General features: G+C 42.6%; 1 protein-coding gene across 1 annotated transcript in view; it reads left to right on the forward strand.

Moving 5' to 3' along the window:
• polrmt (polymerase (RNA) mitochondrial (DNA directed)) overlaps window positions 1-20,844 on the forward strand; it is a 40,833-nt gene that overhangs the window by 9,360 nt on the left and 10,629 nt on the right. Inside the window, exons 4-11 of the mRNA XM_039766652.1 lie at window positions 1,178-1,311; window positions 11,811-11,997; window positions 12,752-12,901; window positions 15,719-15,886; window positions 15,973-16,143; window positions 17,449-17,688; window positions 19,120-19,911; window positions 20,007-20,129. Coding sequence (XP_039622586.1) covers window positions 1,178-1,311; window positions 11,811-11,997; window positions 12,752-12,901; window positions 15,719-15,886; window positions 15,973-16,143; window positions 17,449-17,688; window positions 19,120-19,911; window positions 20,007-20,129 — 1,965 coding nt within the window. The remainder of the gene's footprint in view (window positions 1-1,177; window positions 1,312-11,810; window positions 11,998-12,751; window positions 12,902-15,718; window positions 15,887-15,972; window positions 16,144-17,448; window positions 17,689-19,119; window positions 19,912-20,006; window positions 20,130-20,844) is intronic.

A 20,844-nucleotide genomic window follows, 5' to 3' on the forward strand; every position in this document is an offset into this window, starting at 1 on the left:
TTGATTTCCTGTAAAGAAAATTAAGTGATAATCAAAAGCAACCCTGCCCTCAAAGTTGGCAAGACAGCTTGTAGTGCTTGCAATGGAGAATCAACTAAATGTATCCTGACTCATCAGAGCAACGTGTCACTATATTGTCTTTCTCACATTAGTAATGAGTACTGAATAGTATGAAGAAATGTGTGAAATTTTATGGTGACAACAGTATGCACTTTATTTTAGATGAAAAATGAAAAGAAATGTAGGATGACCTGCCGACTTACAGTTAAAAGCATTTCTATTTCCAAGCTGAGTATTTATTTTATATCTTTGATCCGTTTTAACTTGCTACCTTAAGCAAGGCCCTTAACCTGCAATTGCTCTGTCCTGGGGATGACGTTAATCTGAATCCAGCCCAGGTCCTCCAACTTGCAGGGAAAACCTGGGAGTTAATGGCGGGTTTGGCACTCCAGCCAGTGTCCCCTGTTGCATGGCTGCGCTTGGATTTTCAATCACAAGTTCATGAGCGCATGCTCCCAGCCTCCTCCTCCTCCTCCTCCTCCTAGTGCTGATAACGGTCATATTACAAAGCAATTGTCAAAGTAAGGAGTCAACATAAACCGCACGATGCCCGTGCCCATTTTGCTGCTAGTGTGACAGCTCCTTTAATGTGTGGTCCGTCACTGTGTTAAGACTGTACAGTTTGCAGTCTGTATGGAGCCGAGCTTACAGACTTCTAGGTAGGCAGTGTGGCAAATCTACCATAATGGTAAACATAAAGATGAGCAGCACGGGCCTTCCCATCTAGCTTAAATAGCATGTCTTGACCCTAATGTCACTAACTTGTTTTTTGACATTTTCTTCATTTTCACTTGTTAGTCACTGGGTGAAATTGAGCTAACCTCGGTGCTTCTACCAGTTTTTTTCTAGATAGAACAAAGTAGCAGCTCTGTTTTGTATTACTACTTGTAATGGAGTGTGGAGGTCCATACATTTTGAACCTGAATAATGAGGTTACACAGAGGAACTTGGTAGCAGTTAGCACACGGCAGGAACAAAGCGTGGATGGCATGCAAGTTCATTGCAGGAATGTCGAGATTAAAGAGTGAAATTTGTGCTCTCCGTAACCCCACCTCATCTCCCCAACCCCCTATTTTTGTTGGTTTCATGTTAAAATTGATTCTGGTTCACTTCTCAGGGTGCACTGAAACCGGTTGGCAAGCTTTTTATTCTGGTGGAAGAGGCAGGCCTCAAGCCCAACCTTGAATCGTATGCAGCAGCGCTGGAGTGCATAGGCCGCAGTTCTGGTTGCTCAGAGAAAATGGTCAGCAGGTAAGGAGAATGTATTCAAGAAGGGTGACTTCTAATTGTAAGTCTTGGGTGCTCATGTACTTGTGTCTTGCACTTTTGTTTAAATCTGTATGATATTCATATACGTTGTCCTTCACTGAACTCTGCTGATGCTGAGAAACACTGTCTTTAGTGTCTTTTATAGGTTTAAATTAAGAAAAACCTGTTACTGTATTTGTTTTCCTAAACTGCAGATGCTTTGTAGTTCATTCTTCTCAATGTGTAGATGTGCCAATGCATAGTCCTCCTCAATCCAGATGAGTGCAGTACACAAGATTTACCACAAGGTGTCCTTTTTTTTTTTCTTTTTGTGCCTTCATTTTTTTTTATTTCCCTGCTTTGTCCATACTGCAGTATAATAGCACACACTATTAAGCAGGCTTGTCAGCTGTACCAGTGAGGCACAAGGGCAAAGCTGGCGTAAATCAGTAGGAAGGGCACAACTGCTCTTCCTGCTCTTAGACTTATTCTGAGGCAGCAAATAAGACTTCTATTTAAGGAGAAGGTGCAAAATGACTTGCATCTTTTTTTTCTGCCTAATTCTTGCCAATGCGTAGGAGCAGTCTCCCACGTTTATAATTTAAATTGGGTGGCTACCCCATTTGTTACTGACTGAGCATTTATTGACACTGTCCTTTGAATGTCTTTCATATGTTCCAGGACTAGAACTTTTTTGTGGGGTGTTTTTTTTTTTTCCCTAATGATTTGCTTTGATTTCCATGCCGAGAAAAGGATTTGCTTAGCCTTCAGAATGTATTAGGATTTCAGTGCTTCTTCTCACGATGACCACAAATGTCCAGCTCGTAGTGCACTGTATGTCATCATTTTCTGTTATCCCTCATGCCTTTGGTCCTGTTCCTACCCCTGTTTTGATCAGCTAAGTGGTCAGAAGAAAACCTTTCCTTATAGATGCTCGTGCAGATTGAAGATGGAAAGTTCACGTGATACATTACCCAAATGTTCATCTTCTATGTCCTAGGGAGAAAGAGACATTTCCTCTGCAGTTTCTCTCATGTGGTCTAAAGAACAAGGTCATCGAGACTAGAGATCCACAGTATTGATTCGGGCTAAAATTAGCCTTCAGATAGAGCAGGGCTGAAACACTGAGATGCCTTTTAAACACAAAGTTCGTCGGCTCATTAATGGCTATCATTTTATTCACTTAAATCCTTCAGATCAAAGTAGCTTTTCAAATCGTTTGTGAACCTCTATTCTGTAGCAGTGCAGGTCAAGTGGGGCATCTAAGAAGGCTTTTTATATACTGTAGCACCTTCAAAACGGTCTGGGCGCTGACTGCCTTTGATGCTCCACTTGTCTCTTACAGAAGAGCAATCTTAACAAGCATATGACTTTCTGAAAAATGATGTGCTTTGCTTGGACCATACTGGCATATTTCCCTGATTAACATGTCTCTTATTTTTTATTTTTGCAATCCGCAATATTTTTGTGGTTTTTAGTTAACAATGTCATCACTAGTAAATTCATAGATAAACAGAACAAACTGTTTTATAAGGTCTTTTTATATAGTGAAGAAGCAGCTTTATGTTGCGGTAGTCTTCAGATTGTAGTACAAAAGTTGCGACTAATGGGGGAACTATTTTTGCTGTGGTATTATCTAGATCTATCACAAGTATGCCCCCCACCAAATGTCATAGTACTCAATCCCTGCATTGCAATTTGTTGATGACCACACAGAGGCTTCAGCTCACTGGCATGTACCATCCTGGTATAGTCCTGCTCCGCTCGGGACTGCAGGCCACTACTGGGAGTGCTGAGCTTGGGTTAGAATTCCAGGTAGGGATGCCACGATACCAGAATTTTTGTATTTGATACCAATACCAGTGAAATGTTATGATACTCAATACCATGGCAAAAATAGTTCACCCATTAGTTGCAACTTTTGTTAATCACCCGGCTTGTTGCCCCATCCTGGCTCTTGGCTTGGTCCGTGTTCAGCTCAGCACTGCTCTTTCAGGCATGCAGTCTCCAGCGTCACCGCTAGGAGGAACGGACCTCACTGCCAACTACTTCACAGTTGATGGCCAACACCCACGAGAATGGCCAAGGCATAGATGGCAGGACACAATTAGAGCAGACTTGAAGATCGCTCCTCTAGACCCGAGCCGAGGAGACTGACAAAAACAGAAATCCCATTCAATGGCTTTTTTGACAGTGTCAAATATATAAATACTAACAGTAACATCATCTTTAAAATGCTGCTGTATCTATCAAGTAGTCTCCCAACCACCACTTAAGTAAACTAGTATTGGCATTCATAAATAACAAGATAAAATACAATGCTCGAATTTTAATGTGTGGCAGGTGAGAAGTTGGGGACCCCCATCAGTGTAACAACAAGTAGACTTTATAATCTTGGGGCAATTTCAGCATAGGATTTATAAAGAATAGTAAATTACCTGATTTATCTTAGCATGTGCATATTCTAAATTTATTCTCTGAAAGTTCTGTCCAGTAATCTGAAAGCTACAGTTTAAAATCCTTACTATATATAAAAAATCGGACATTATTATATATGTACATTTAAATTGGTGAATACAAGGGTAATTCTGGGTACTTTCATTTAAACCAACTCTTTAAAGCTGTTTTCGTAACAACATGCTTTTAAAGTCTGGTTCGTCAAAGTGAACTTTATTGTCATCGCAACTATATACAAGTAAATAGATGGATGGATGAAATTGTGAAGATCAGGGTCCACAGTGTAACAACATGAAGTGCAAATAAAAAATTAAATTAAAATAGAGTTAAAATTAAAACACAAATAAGGCAAGACATTGTGCAAAGACAAGACAAAGAAGAAGCAGCAATATTGACATGTAGTTATCAATATGAACATTAATGCAATGTATGGTATTTGCAATCTAGATACATAAATATAGTCAATAGATATGTAATATAATAAATAAATAACAGATATCGATAATACAGAAGAGTGTATGATAATAGTTGTTTAAGACGTGTAAACAATGACAGGTCAGTTTGTTTCACAGCAGAGGATATCAAGAGTGTCAAAATACTTTAAGGTCAGTATGAGATATTGAGGTTTTTTCTATATGCCCACTCGTCTTTGCAGGAAAGTGGCTTGCATGTATAAAAGTTTTGTTTTTAGAGGTGGTTGAGGCCGTGTGGAAGATCCCAGGGGGCAGCATGGTGTTAAGGAGTCTGACAGCTTGGGGGTAAAAACTCCCCTACAGCCTGGCAGATCTGGCTTTGATGCTTAGTATCTTCTGTTCGATGGTAGAAGTGTGAAAAGTCCATGTGAGGGGTGTAAGGGGTCTTGCACAATGCTGCAGGCCTTGTGGACTCTGCGTTTGTAAAATATGTCCTGTAGTGAAGGGAGAGCGCCCAATAATGTTCTCCGCAGTCTTCACTATCCTATGCAGGCGCTTGCAGTCAGATATGTTGCAGTTGCCATACCAGACAGTGATGCAGCTGGCCAGAACACTCTCAATGGTGCCTCTGTAGAACATGGTGAGGATGGAAGGGGGAAGACTTACTCACTTTAGTCGCCTCAGGAAGTGTAGTCTCTGTTGGGCTTTCCTGATTAGTGATGAGGTGTTATGCGTCCACGTAAGTTCCTCAGTTTTGTGCACACTGAGAAACTTGGTACTCCTAACAGTCTCCACATCTAAACCGTTGGTGCTGAGTGGGATGTGGGCAGGATGTGATTTTCTGAAGTCCACGATTATCTCTTTTGTCTTGTTGACACTGAGAGATAGACTGTTGTCTTCACACCATGCAGACAGCCGTTCCACCTCATCTCTGTATGCTGTTTCATCATCCCTGCTTATCAGTCCCAGCACCGTCGTATCATTCTAAGATTTATATTTGCATCATTAACTGGTTAAAAAAATACTAAAAAATACTTCGATAGATACTTTCTTAATCACAAGGGGAAATTCACATACTTCAGCAGCAGCATACTGATAAAGAACAATATTAAATTTAAAGAGTGATAACACTGCAGGTATAACAGACAATAACTTTGTATAATGTTAACGTTTACCCCCCCCGGGTGGAATTAAAAAGTCGTATAGTGTGGGGGAGGAACGATCTCCTCAGTCTGTCAGTGGAGCAGGACAGTGACAGCAGTCTGACGCTGATGCTGCTCCTCTGCCTGGAGATGATCCTGTTCAGTGGATTCTACATGATTGACAGGAGCCTGCTCAGTGCCCATGACTCTGCCACAGATGTCAAACTGTCCAGCCCCATGCCTACAATAGAGCCTGCCTTCCTCAACAGTTTGTCCAGGCGTGAGATGACTTCTCTTCTTTATGCTGCCTACCCAGCACACCACCGCGTAGAAGAGGGCACTCGCCACAACCATCTGATAGAACATCTGCAGCATCTTATTCCAGATGTTGAAGGATGCCAGGCTTCTAAGGAAGTATAGTCGGCTCTGTCCTCTCTTGCACAGAGCATCAGTATTGGCACTCCAGTCCAATTTATCATCCAGCTGCACTTCCAGATATTTATAGATCTGCACCCTCTGCACAGTCACCTCTGATGATCACAGGGTCCATGAGGGGCCTGGCTCCTCCAAACATCCACCACCAGCTCTTTGGTTTTGCAGGTGTTCAGTTGTAGGTGGTTTGATTCGCACCATTTAACAAAGTTTTTGATTAGGTTCCTATACTTCTTCTCCTGCCCACTCCTGATGAAGCCCACGATAGCAGTGCCGTCAGCGAACTTTTTGCATGTGGCAGGACTCCGAGTTGTATTGGAAGTCCGATGTATATAGGCTGAACAGGACCGGAGAAAGTACAGACCCCTACGGTGCTCCTGTCCTGTTGACCACAATGTCAGACCTGCAGTTCCCGAGACGCACATACTGAGGTCTGTCTGTAAGATAGTCCACTATCCATGCCACCAGGTATGAATCTACTCCCATCTCTGTCAGCTTGTCCCTAAGGAGCAGAGGTTGGATGGTGTTGAAGGCACTAGAGAAGTCCAGAAACACAATTCTGACAGCACCACTGCCTCTGTCCAAGTGGGAGAGGGATTGGTGTGACATATAGATGATGGCATCCTCCGCTCCAACCTTCTCTTGGTATGCAAACTGCAGAGGAGTGAGGGCATGGCGGACCTGTGGACTCAGGTGGTGAAGCAGCAGCCGCTCCATGGTCTTCATCACATGTGACGTGAGAGCGACAGGCCGGAAGTCATTCAGCTCACCAGGATGTAATACTTTTGGGACTGGGGTGATGCAAGATGTTTTCCAAAGCCTCGGGACTCCCCTGTTCCAGGCTCAGGTTGAAGATGCACTGTAGAGGACTCCCCAGCACCAACGCACAGGCCTTCAGCAGTCGTGGCGATACCCCATCTGGACCCGCTGCTTTGCTGGCACGAAGGATGGGTGGAGGGTGTAGTACTCGGAGGTGGAGTGGGTTAGGGTGGTCAAACCTATTAAAGAAGTTGTTCATCTGGTTTGCTCTCTTCATGTCTTTCTCGATGGTGGAACCCTGCTTCGTGCTGCAGCCAGTGATGATCTTCATCCCATCCCACACTTCCTTCATGCTGTTATTCTGCAGCTTCTGCTCCAGTTTTCTCTTTTACTGCTTCTTCGCCTCCCTGGGCTGGACTCGGAGGTCCTTCTGCACGCGCTTGAGCTCATGCTGATCACTGCCTTTAAAAGCCCTTTTCTTCTGGTTCAAAAGGCCCTTGATGTCACTTGTAATCCATGGCTTGTTGTTAGCATAGCGGCGTACTGTTCTTACTAGAACTACAATGTCCATACAGAAGTTGATGTAATCAGTAGTGCGGTCAACAACCTCCTCAATGTTCACTATGTGATCCCAGCAGTTTAGCCCAGTCCATAGTTCCAAAGCAGTCTCTCGGAGCTTGCTCTGCCTCAGGGGAACACTTCCTGAATGAGCATGTGGTTGTAGGTAGCTCCCTTACTCTTGGTTTGTAGTGAGGCTGGAGCAGAACCAGGTTATGATCTGCTTTCCCAAGCTCAGGCAGCAGGGTGGTGCTGTATGCGTCTTTAACTTTTGCATTCAGTAGGTCAATAGTCCTATTTCCCCGGGTGTTACAGTCCACATACTGGGAGAAGGCAGGTAATGTTTTGTCTAGTGTCACATGGTTAAAGTCTCCAGCGATTAGCACAAGTGCCTCGGGGTGCTGCGTTTGTAATTTAGCAACAGCAGAATGGATGATGTCACTCGCCATCTCCACGTTCGCCCTAGGAGGAATAACAACAATGACGTGTCCAAACTCTCTGGGCAAGTAATAGGGATGCAGACTTACAGCCAACAGTTCGATGTCCCTGCAGCAAGTGGAGATTTTGACGTTTACATGTCCAGAGTTACACCACGTTGTATTCACATAGAGAGCAAGTCCTTCTCCTTTCCGCTTTCCGCAGGTACTTGTGTCTCTGTCCGCTCTAACTGTGCTAAACCTGGGTAGCTCCACGTTGGCATCTGGGATGTTAGTCGTTAGCCACGTTTCACTAAAACACAGCAAACTGCATTCTCTGTAGGTCCTGACATTTTTCACCAGCGCAGCTAGTTCGTCAATCTTATTTGGTGGTGAGTTCACATTTCCCAGGATCACAGAAGGCACCGAAGGCTTGTAAGCGCCATTTTTTCGCTAGTCGCTTGGCTTTTACCTTAGATCCAGCTCTACTGCCATGATACTGCCTTCTTACCTCGTCAAGTAAATAGGGAACCACACCAGCGCGGGCATTTGTTCTCGGCGCTTGAAGTTGACTACCTGAATAGATGAGTCTCGGCGTGTAAAAATCAATGTCCAAGTAGTAAAAAGTGTCCGTGGAGCGAGTCCACATAAAAGAAAGTGGTAGGAGTGATCAGTGAAATAGAGAAAAAGGTAGAAAGATCAAGTCATACACGGAGCTGCTGGAAAGGCTGCCACTCAACGGCAGTGCCTGAGTCATAGTCATAATTAACAGATTAGTCAAATTAAATGTCAGAAACTCTTAGTGCTTTAATTTTCCAAATCTGTCCACCCCCCTTTTTTTTATTTGCCCTGACTTTAAAGCTTTGTGTATGAAATCAAACTTGTCAGTTTTGCATGACTCGTTTATTTCAGAACTCCTGTAAAAAGCCTTTGCTTTGTTGATTTTAAGATTTCTTGCATGAGTGATTAGATTTTGTTATTTCTTATGCTTGTGAACAAATCCAGAAACAGAAAATTACTTTGGCTGTCATTACCAGTATTTAATAAATTTACAACTGTGGGACAGCATTTACATTCTTTAATGTACCATTCAAATATATGATGTGTGCGTTACACTTACAGGATGTACTAATGAATGGTAGTTTGCCTTTTAAAAGCCAAACAGATGACACAGATTCAGCGTTTGCAGTGTTCAGTTTTTAGCAATGAATATACGGTTTTGCTTTTCGCGCTAACTGCATTTTTTGGAGATTGTGTCTTTCTTAACACAGTACACATTGCATTAAATAGGGAGATGTCCCTTGTCCTTCAAAGCACTGAAACAGTAATTAAATTACATCTTGCTATGTATGAATGGAGCAACTCATGTCATTGTCGATATATACAAGCCAAATAGCCACTTCATTTAAGTCTTGCCTTGATGTTTTCATGCTATAACTGTTTCTTCTGGCAGTCCCTCAGCCCTACACGTGTAACTGTGCGAGTCACACTCCAGCGTGACCCTGAACTGTATACACTGGTTAGAAAATGGATGGGTGCTTTTAGATCTGTAGTTTACTCGCATATGTTTCATGTTGTATTGTGCCTTTCAAGCTATTTCATCAACTTGCAGTACTATTGATACTCTAAAAAAGTTGGTACTGTTATGTTTTCATAGCATTGGTGTCGAACAAGTACCAAAATATCAGTTCTTATGACATCCCTAATTATTGGTAAACAGCTTCTGTCTTTTTAGGACATGTCAGTTGCAGCCTTAGAATGGCAAAACCATAAGGCCTTTGCAGCCACATTTCTCCCTACTCTGTTGTAATATAATTTACAGGGCTAATATCACTCACATCACTAGATTCAAGGATAACTTTTATCAGATCAAATAACGAGCATGCATGGAATGGCGTTATACATGGTTGTAGAATTTTGTCAAAGTAAGCCATGAATTGACCTTGTGTGTGTGTGTGTGTGTGTGTGTATTGTATTGTATGTAGTGTTATATTTTCTGTATGTATTATGATGCTGTCACAAACCTGCAGGACACGTACAACTGAGAGTCTCATTGTACTACCTACGCATGACAATAAACATGAAATACACAAAGGGTACCACAACCCTACTAAGTAGCAAGATGATGCTCAACCTCTTGCTGCATCCAAACGCCATATTTCACTTTACTCCTGGTGCAGCTGCGTTGTTCTTATGTGTGAATGGACATTTCTTGTGGGGAGGGCTTCTGTTCTCTTTTTCTCCGATGTAGACCCCTCATCCACATCTGAGTTCACCTCTGTTATAGCACGTCTTTATTTGAAAACTAAATGTCAGATCAGGGGGAGCGTGAACGTGACTGAGAGAATAAAAGTGAATAATGAAACAAAACGCTAAATTTTTTACAAGAAACATAAATTTACACCAGCTGTTACAGACTCGAATAAATCAAAAGTAAGTTTTTATTCAATAATAGTAATAGCCGCTCACTACTCAAAACAGTTAATGCGTGAAGGACCTGGGATTGAGCCCGCCACCTCTCGAGTTGAAGACGACAGTTCTTACCTTTGCACCAGCCAAGCAGACGTATATATGTGGGTGTGTCTGTTGTACCCTATCCCAATTTCTTTTACTTTGGTTAAATTCTAGAAAAAAGTGCACTTGTTTTGTTGTTATATCTGTGACTTTTGTGAAAGTGTTTATTTGATATTTGGACTTCAGTCTTCACAAACTATACACTTCATGTCAGCATTTGGCCAATTATTAGTAGAACATGAAAAAAGTTTCTGTTCTTGGTATGTGTTCAACATATCTTGCCTGTCATCCAACATTTACACAGATCGTTGTAGACACGGAACACGCATGAAATGTATGTGTTCCAAATAACGATATGTACAATTCAATGCTCCTCACACCCAGATAAACAGACTTGAGCTGGGAGAACTTTGTGTACGACTAAAGCTGCATCGGTAGGGGATGGGATAGCAGGCTGCCTGTGCTGATCGACATATTTGCAAAACAAAAGACGCTGATGAGAAGGTGCGAGGGAAATTAAGGTGGCCCACGATTACGAGTTCTTTCGTAGGCTTCAGGGATTCTAGTGTTAAGTAGAAAGAGCAGGTTCATACTTGGAACACAATGCTGCCAGTGCCGGCCGCCTTCTGTGAGCGCTGTGCAGAGTGTAGGCAGTACCTCTGTGTTTTTCCCAGTTGGTTCTGGGATTCATCCGCGGTGTGTTCTTGCTCCTACCTTGTTCAGCGCTTGCATGGACTGGATGTTGGGCAGGGTCATGTGGTCCAGTGGCTGTGTGGCATCTGTCGGTGAAGAGAGATTCACTGATCTTGGCTTTTCTAACTATGCTGTGATCTTCACGGAGTCAATGGGGATCTGATTGGAGCTCTCAAGAGACTAAGTGAGGATTTTAGTGTCTGGGTTTCTAAATGTCCTGGATAAAAACAAAGCTGCAGGCCTTTAATGACGTCTTGGGCACAGCTATCAGCAGTGTGTCTGTTTGTGGAGACAGTGCCAACCTTGTAGAGAGGTTCACTTAGTCTCTGGTGACTCTCCCTTTGAAGTCAGTAGAAGAATTGGGAAAACACTGGGGTCATGAGGTTGCTGAAAAGTGGTGTGTGGTGCTCCTCATGTCTTTGCAAAAGGAAAAAGAGGTCCAAGTCTTTAGAGTCCTTGTGCTTCCTGTCTTGCTATATGGTTGAAAGATATAGACGCTATCCATTGACCTAAGATGAAGACTGGACTCCTTTGGCGCTGTGTCTCTTCAGAGAATCCTTGGGTACCGCAGGTTCGACTTTATGTTGAACAAGCGTTTGATCATGGAGTACCGAATGAGGCACATTATCTGCATTGTAAGAGAGCACTATGGTCATGTGGCATGATTCCCCAGGGGTGATCTGGCTCACAGGATCCTCATTGTTGAGGATTCGAGAGACTGGACCAGGCCAAGGGGACACCCACTTAACACCTGGCTGCGGCAGATAGATGATTATTTCCAGAAGGTGGGACTGGACAGTGTGTCTGCCAGTTTACCAACTGGGATCCAGAGCTGTTTCTTTGTGTGGTGGGTGTGGCAATGTGCTCTACCAGTGCATTCTCCCCAACCTGACTTGACCTGACTTGACCTGCTGCCAGTACTTAAAGTGCTTCAGGTTTTTGTCACTTTCTTGGTTACCTTTATGATGTTCTCATCCTGGGTTGTAGTGTTTGTGATCTGTGAAAATGCCTAGCATACAAAGCACAATATAGAAATAAAAGTTAATGGCAATTTTTCCAACATCTTGGCGTATCCTTGTCATCCATTCAACATGCTGACCTGTTTTGTGTGTCCCCAGGTGTCTGCAGCAGTTACAGGAAGATGACTTCACACTGCACCAGCTATTTGAGTCCTGCATGTTCCAGGGTGATGAGCAGGAAATGGTCCTGAAGGCTGTTCACATGGTTGTGCCAGATTTCCAGCCCCCTGCCCATCGAGAGTTTAAAATTTCTTCCTGTCCTTTGGTTCAGGACTTGTACACCAAGGTGTGTATAAATATGATGGAGAACATTGGAACTCCTTTCATCCTCCTAAAGAAAATTTGCCGAGCCTAGAAAGTTAAAACTTCCCTGCACAGGTGTCCTTTAGAAGAAATCTGAGGTAATGCTGTCTTGGTTCTTATTGATTAAGGTATGTTAATGAGCCAGCTCTTTGTTTATGTGGCACATCTCCTTGTCTCGTGCTGGATAAGCCTTTTTACCAGGTGACCGACTCTCTCTCTCTTGTGCCTAAGGCTCTTCCTTACTGCCATTCTTGAAGTGGAGCCTGTGACTAGCAACTGCTTTTCTATTTTAAAATGTGCTAAGTCACAGGTTTGTAAGTGTTGCTCCACGCGCTCACACTACTTGATTAAAATAGCCTGTAACCCCCACCCTGTGGAGTAGCAAGAAGATGCAGCATTCATTAGTAAATTTGTAGCAGTGTGAAGGAATGTGGCAAAGGCAATGGAAGGAATGAGGCCACACTGTTTGTGCTTTTGGCCCCTGTGTGCCCTGATGCTAGGAAGGTGTTTTGACATTGTGTGGCTATCTCCTGCTGACTCGCCCTACCCGCTTCTCAATGTCTTGGTCCATAAAACCTGAAGTTACATTATTGTGGACCCGGCAGAGGATCACATTATTGTTTTTTTAGGTCAGGTCAGCAGATTCTTCCAGAGTTTTAGAACCTGCAGGGTGAATCTGTAGTTGTGGGGTTGGAGTGAAATTCACTGTTTGTTTTATTTTCTTTTTAATTGCACAGCGAGATTCTGTGACGTACCCCAAGCTTCATTTCACCTTAGAGGAGCTCAGAAACCGTTTTAGACAACAGGTGGTTAAAGAACAAAGCGGGACGATCACCATTGACTCTGTGGAAGCATCGAAACCTCTGTGCGCCCATACAATTAAAATGGTAAGACTTGCTTTGGCAAAATTCTACAACCATGTATAATGCCATTCCTGTTTTCTTATTTTGGTAGTTGCCAATATTTGTCAGAAAAAATCTGACCTTTTGTATGTGGAATCAATCAGAATGAGTTAAGCATATGGCAGACTTCACGGCAAGCAGCATCATCATCAAGTAATTAAAGTGTAGCTAAACTTCGTAAGTGTTTAGGCCGTTGAGCTGAATCTGAAATGTGGTTAATTTGTCAATTACACTTGGTGCAGTCCGCAGTTATATTGCCATTACTTCAAAAACTGAATTTGGATATTTTTGATTTTGCTAATTATCGTCCCACCTCTCATCTTCCTTTCCTTTCTAAAGTTTTGGGAAAATGTGTTGCAAATGAATTACAACATCTCTTATCAACCAACAGTTTTTTTGAGCATCTTTGGTCTGGATTTCAAAGGCTCACAGCACAGAAGCTGCTTTGATGCGAGTACTGAATGATCTGCTGTGGAACTTTGATGGGGGATTTGTTCTCTTCTGCTCTTTCTGGACCTCTCGGCTGCATTCGACACCATTTATCAGTGCATTTTGCTGCATCGCTTGAACTCATGTTAAGGAATATTTGGCACCAATCTAAAATGGTTTGCCTCTCATATGGTCCGTATATTACAGTGAATGATTTTAAATCTGCAGTTTTTGCTGTGGAACACCTCCAGGCTCAGTATTAGGCCCAGTTTTATTTCTTGTAAATACACTTCCTCTAGGAAATAATAATCGTAATGCAAGTTTATAATTCCATATTTATGCCAATTATTACTGAAATCATTCTTGAATGAGCTTACATTTTTTTGCATTTATATGTGGACAAAAACAAGGTGTTATGTCTACTACTACTACTACTACTACTACTACTAATAATAATAATAATAATAATAATGGTGTTTGACTCAGCCACTTGTAAATCTGCTTACTTTCACTTAGGGCACATCACTCAAATTCATACATATCTTAGTTTTGCTACTGCTAAAATACCGATTCATGGTTTTATCCTTTCTTGTTTGGATTATTGTACTGCTTTATATAGCCATCTGACGAAAAGATCCATGTCTGTCTGTCTGTCTGGTTGCTATTTGTCTGTCATTCCAAAAGCACCACAAAAATCAACACGGTTTTTTACGAATCCCACACCAAATGCTGTGTAACAGAGACATGTGCGCTGCATGGTGTTCTGCAAATGTTAACACTGAGGTCTACCTGAATTACTTTGATTTCATCCCGGCTTAGATGGGTAGCACAGCTAGTATCATTTTAAAATGGTACAGAATTTAGCCTCACACCTTCTGACACTATTAAACAGGACAGAGGCAGGAAAAGATTTGGGGTGCTGCCACTACCCAAAAAAAGTGCTTTTCAAAAAAGACATATCTCTGCAGACACAAGTCTGAAAATAGACTGCCCATGATGGCGACACTTCCAGTTAACTACAGGCCAGGCATGTTATGAGCACCGGAAGTGATGTCGGAGGTGGTAAGGTTGTCGGTTATCCAGTCTATAGATGGAGGAAGAGAGGAGGCATTAGTACACAGCACCACCTTGTACATCCGCGACCATTTACCATCAACAGATCCTTTAAGCTGTTCCCAGAGCGCACATGTGTAACAACACATGCCAAGATGCTGTTCAGCGTAACTCCATTTGATTTGGCTACCAGTTGAAAAGTGTATTAAGTTTTAAAATTTTGTCTTTAACCTCCAAGGCACTACATGATAAATCTCCTTCATGTTTATTTATTTTGATAAGCTCTTTGCTCTGCTGACGCTCATCTTCTTGTGGTTCCATAATACAAATGACACCTTTGGGGCTCAAACCTTCAGTTGTCGTGCTTCACCTCGATCAACATTGGGTAGCTGTAGTGTTTAGATGTGTTCAAATTAAGACTTGAGGCTTCTTTTAATTAAGCAAAGATTTAATTTGGTTTAAGCATTTTTATTTCAATTATTACATATTTTTAAATCTTGTTCTGTTTTATATAACTGTTTTATGTTGACTTTTTTGTCTTTTAGTATGTTTTGTGTTTCACATGCTTTTAGGATGCAAAGTGCTTTAGACACTTGCTGTGTAAACGAGTACTGAAATAAAAACCTTTTAATCTTTGAAATTTCCAGTTGTGTAAAAAGCTCTTTTGCTGTCTCTGATGTCCGGTGCTTTTAAGAATGTGGTAATAATATCCGTGTATGCAATCAAGCAAGCTGTGCTGAGGAGACCCGCTTAAAATGTGGAGCCTTCTATGGACATCCAGCTGCACTTTCTGCCTTTGGCTGCTGTGTGGCTTATTATATCCTAACAGCACCCTGCGAGTAGCTCAAAAAAATGAATTTTAGAGCTCCTCGTAACACCTGGCTGCGGCACATAGAGGGTCATTTTCGGAGGGTGGCACTGGACCGCGTGTCTGCCTGGGGGGTTGCCAACCGTGATCCCGAGTTGTTTCGTCGTACCAGTCCATGCTCCCCGACTTGACTAGACCTGCAGCACGTGGCTTTTGGAATGCACCCATCGTCTACCTTTATGCTCTACTGTACGTGTGCTTTCTATCAGATGTTAAATATTTCAAGAAGCAGGAGAACAGGCTCACAAGGACAGGCCAACACTCCAAGTGCTTGGGCCAGTTTCTTTTCAGGGTTTTGGTGAGCTTTTCCAAACTTAATCTAAGTACTGTGGATAAATCAGTTCTGATTTTTTTTATTTTTTTTTTTATTTTTTTATTTTTCTAGCACAAAGCTTTTTAAGCAAAAATAATTGTGCATTCAACTTGCATTGCATGTTTTTCTTTTTCTTCAGCGAGGGATACTGCAGGATCTACGTGCACACTGGCGCAAGTGCCTTCTTGAAGCATTACGTGAACGCAAGTCCCAGCTTGCCAGCAGTAGAGATCGAGTATGGAGAATGAACCTGTACCCGTACCTGTGCCTGTTGGAGGACGACGAATATGTGGATGCCATGCTGCAGGTAGCTCTCCTATCTTTCTGTCCGATTATGTGCAGGTGACATTGTGACAGCTGGAGAATTCCGAGGTAACCCAGTTTTTTTTGCAGTGTATTGCCAGCCTCCCGCCCATTGGAGAGTCCTTGGTTACTGTAGCAAAGGAGTTGGGATCGAAAATTTACAACAAACATTCTGTTCAAAAGAAAGTGAAGATTGGAATGAAAGAGAAGATGGGTGACATCTATGCCAGATATGCCAAACTCTTGGCCAAGGATACTAAAGTAAGGAGTTACCTTCCAGGTGCTTCTCTGCCAGCCTAGTTAGACAGGTTGTGAAAATGCTGATTTACAAGGAACTTGGAGTTGAAGCTTTGTCTTAGGAGAAATTACTGTATCCAATTGCATTTCTGAATGTTTGTCCTGTCGTGCACATTTTCAAAATGTTCTATGACTTTAAGCAGTTTTTCAGGTCTGTGAATAAGTAGCTTTGTGCAGTCATCCCAGTATGATAGACCCCTTATGCCACATTGAAGAAGTTGTGGTCCCCTGCCTAAAGTATCTTACTTGTCTCTTTAATAAGCAGTACAGGAGGTCCTCGGGTTACTAAGTCTTGACATACAATGTTTCGAGTTCACATCCTAACTACAGGGTCATGGGGTTCTGCTGGAGCCAGTCACAGGAAACAAACCCCGGCCAGGGTGCCAGCCCACCGCAGAGCACAAGCACACACTAGGGACAATTTAGGATTGCCAATCCACCTAACCTGCATGTCTTTGGACTGTGGGAGGAAACATGCAAACTCCACGCAGGGAGGACCTGGGAAGTGAACCCGGGTCTCCTAACTGCGAGGCAGCAGCGCTACCAGTGCGCCACCGTGCTGCCACGCTCACCCCCATTAAAAAAAAAAAAAAATACGGAGACATGAGTGTTTTGGCTTACACCGTTAGTGTTGTACTTCCAGACTACGAGGGCAAACTGGTTTGGTTGCGCGCAGCGGAAGAATACACAGTAACGTAGCGTATGAGTGAGGGAGGAGTCGCACTAGTTTGATTGTGCGTGGCACAAGTGTTCCGTTTGTGTTGCTTTGTTTGGCAACTTTTTGCCCCTTATCATGGCTCCTAAACGAAAGTTAGAGTCTTCAGATGGCAGTGCTTCGAAGAAGAGGAAAGCCATCACAATGGAAGTGAAATTAGACATTATAAAGAGATCGGAAAGAATAAAAGTAAGGAACTTTTTTACACTCATTTTTGGTCATTTTTTTCTGTTACTACAGTACAGTGTACAGAACAGAATATTTATGTCCTTTTCCTTTTTCTGTGGCTTAGTTGTGTTTTTATGTTCTAGATTATGATTTTGCAAGTGTGTCAGGATAGGTAAGTGACTCAGGCTAGGGTGTGTTTCAACTTTCACCAAAATTCGGGTTACATCACTGTTGTAGGAACAGAACTGTGTCGTAACCCAAGGACCCCCTTTACTGCGTTGTAAATATTAAATTGTAACCTGCACTGTTGACACACCACTTGTCCTTCACCATTTGCAGAAAATTGGTCTGATACTGACTGGTCATTTGTTTCTTTCTTTTAATAGCCTGCATTGCTCCTTCCAAGAGAAAAGTGGGAGCTGCTTGAGGCAGAACAGAGATGTGGCCTTTCAGCATTAAGTGAAGACCTGCCCTGGCCAAATAACCTTGTGATCCAGCTTGGGATGCAACTGGTTGACTTGATGGTTCAAGAACTGAAACTTCAAACTAACATCATCAATCCTGAACAGGAGGGGAAACTTATCTCTGTGCTTTATCACATGTACACCTTCCGCAGCAACCGGCAGGTACTGTTTTAACTTTTCACAGGTTGTGCTCTTGCTTGTTGCTGGACTTCAAGGGATAAAAGTACGTAATATTGATATGCAGTACAATTGAACAACAAGAAGTGAAAGTATAGGGAGTTGGTTACTGGCAGGATCGGGTGCCGTCTATGGGTCTGATGAGATCAGACGGTAAGGATTTCAAAATGCTTCAAATTGACATTTATTGAAATTAGACACTGAGTAGCAAAGCTCCATCGTGCTGCTGATCATATCACCTCTGTCAGTGAAACTATGGGATGCTGCACTTTTACAGGATCAGAATACACTGAGTGCAGCTGTAAGATCAGAATCCAGGAGGGAAAGCTGTAATATGCTGAGATTTGACAGAATCAAACTGCAGGAGGTAAAGCTGCAGTATGGCGAGATCTCCAAGAATTCAATTTAAAACTAGGAAGAGAAGACATATGAAAGTAAAGATGAAGTATGAGATCTCCAAGAATTCAACTCAAATCTAGTAAGACAAGATATTTGGAGGTAAAGCGGCAAGTTGCTTGGGCCTGACCTGGAAAGGCTTCTAGATCATACAGTATATTGTGAAGTGAAGCTGTAAGGTACAGAGATTCAGCATGACCAGCCTACAGTGATTAAAGCTTCAGGATACAGACATCTGACAGGAAGGACTCCAAGAGGTGAATCTGCATGATGAGACTCCGGGAGGTAAAGCTGCAGCAGATTTAGATGTGACACAATTAGACTACATAGGATAAAGCTGCAGGAATAAAATCCTGTAGGTGAAGCTGCATGAAGCCCAAGTTTTGCAAAATATCGGAGATAAAAGTGCATGATGCTCAAACCTAACACGCTCTGGTTACATTACTGTAAGAGAAGTGTCAGGTACTCTTGTGAGCAGATGGCTCTTCCAGTAGTTTGTAGCCTTGATTTACATGATCTTGGAGAGTTGGAGTCGCAGTCACTTAATGTGAAATGCCCAGCAACTCACTCCAGCGGTTTGGTTTTGTTTTTGTTTTTTTTGTATGGGCACACTCTTTTTGTGCTTGAGAGTTGACAACCAGTGAATGTTAATGTAGAATTACAAAGCATACGAGTGCAGTGACAAGGATTACAGAACGTGGGTGTTTCGGTCCTCAGAAATTAAAGGAAGGCTTGTCGGTCTGTTTTATGTTTTAAGTAGATGACAGAATGGGGGGAAAAAAGACTCCAGTTGTTAAATTGTAGTAAAGCGACATCTGAAAGAATTGGAACTGCTGGTCTGGTTTTCTCACCAAGTGCATCATGAGGAGTTCAAGGCCCTTGGCTAAATGTTTGCCTCTAGTGTTGTTTAAGTGATTACGGTTTTTCTCCAGTCATCCATTTTGTTCTTTGTGTTCCCAAATGAGATAAGCAGTTAAAGAAAAGGATAGCTGACTATGCTGTTTTTGTTTTGTTTGTTAGGTTGGATTCATTAAGCCCCATCCCATCTTTACAGAGATTTTACAAGGGGCCATGGAAACTACATTGACCTTTGACTCGCATGTGATGCCAATGTTGTGTCCACCAGTACCATGGACTTCGCCAAAGTTTGGTGCCTATGTCCTGGTCCCTAGTAAGCTGATGCGGTGCTTGGAGGGAGCTGTACAGCACCAACTCTTACTGGAGAAATGTCCGAGTGAAGATCTCCATCCAGTTCTGGACTCTCTAAATCAGCTAGGCAACTGTGCCTGGAAGATCAATCAACCTGTGCTAGACATTATCATCTCAATCTTCAATGACAAAGGGAACGATAGTCTGAATATTCCTCCACCAATCTCGGAAGCACCTGAAATGCCCCAATTTCAGCCAAGGGACAAGGCCTGCTCCCAGTTGGAAAAGGTTGCCTTCAAGCGAGAGCTCTCCAGGTGTAAAAAGAAAATGGCTGAAATGCACAGTCTACGGGTGGATGCCCTATATAAACTGTCCATTGCCAATTGTATGCGAGATGAGATCTTCTGGTTTCCTCACAACATGGACTTCAGGGGGCGCACCTATCCTTGTCCACCATATTTTAATCATTTGGGAAGTGACCTTACTCGGGCTATCTTGCTCTTTGCTGAAGGAAAGCCACTGGGAGAGCATGGCTTGAACTGGCTAAAAATTCACCTGGTCAATCTCACAGGCTTAAAGAAGCGAAACTCTCTGCCAGAGAGGCTGGCATATGCCAACGAGATTCTGGAAGACATTTTAGATTCAGCAATCAACCCTCTAGATGTAAGCAAAGCTGATAGCGAGATTTCAGTATGATGCAAATTCCTGTACCCCTCTACTTAATATCATTTTCATTCTTTTTTTTTTTCAACACTTAGGGTAGGAAATGGTGGATGGCTGCAGATGAACCCTGGCAAGTACTGGCATGTTGTATGGAAATTGCCAGTGCCATCAGCTCACCTGATCACAGAAAATACATCTCTCACTTCCCAGTGCATCAGGTAAAGAAATGCCTCACACTGAAGTGACAGAGGTGGGGTGGATCGTAGCCATGGTTGAGCCACCTGGCAGAAGTTACCTTTAATCTGCTTAGATCAAGGTTAATTTTACTTGCCATTGGAAACCATACACTGCTGAATGAATTGGCATCACCCGGCCTGATTATTTACAAGAATAATTAACAGAAATGAACAAGAAGAATAAGGGCAATACACAGAGAATCCCCAAAATACATACGGCACATAACTATACCCTTAACACCCCACACAATGACACAATTCACCACCTAAAATGAACACGATAACAGAAGCTACTATTGCACAGCAACATGTTCTATAAAATTACTCTACTAACGGCCTTGGAGTATTAACAGTCTGATTATTATGTAAGAGACTGAAGGCTTCTGGGACAAACCTTTTTATAAAATCCGGCGGTTCTGCACCAGGTACTTCAGTACAGCTTGTTAGAGGGCTATAGGGCAAACGGAACATCTTTGTGGCCTGAGTGTGGTCTCTGATAATGGTTGACGACCCTGTTTTTCCTTATTGGGATAGTGAGATGTCCTATTGATGATCACTGCTGCTCTCACAAACTGCAGGGAAGTCCGGTCTGAGGCATTACAGTCCTAACACCAGACAGAGATGCAGGTGGTCAATACACTGTCACTATCTGCTGCCTTTGTAGAAAGTGATGAGGGTGGAAGGACGGAGGACATTG

The sequence above is a fragment of the Polypterus senegalus genome, chromosome 10 (assembly GCF_016835505.1).
Source record: "Polypterus senegalus isolate Bchr_013 chromosome 10, ASM1683550v1, whole genome shotgun sequence".
In the NCBI taxonomy this organism is placed as follows: Eukaryota; Metazoa; Chordata; class Cladistia; order Polypteriformes; family Polypteridae; genus Polypterus; species Polypterus senegalus.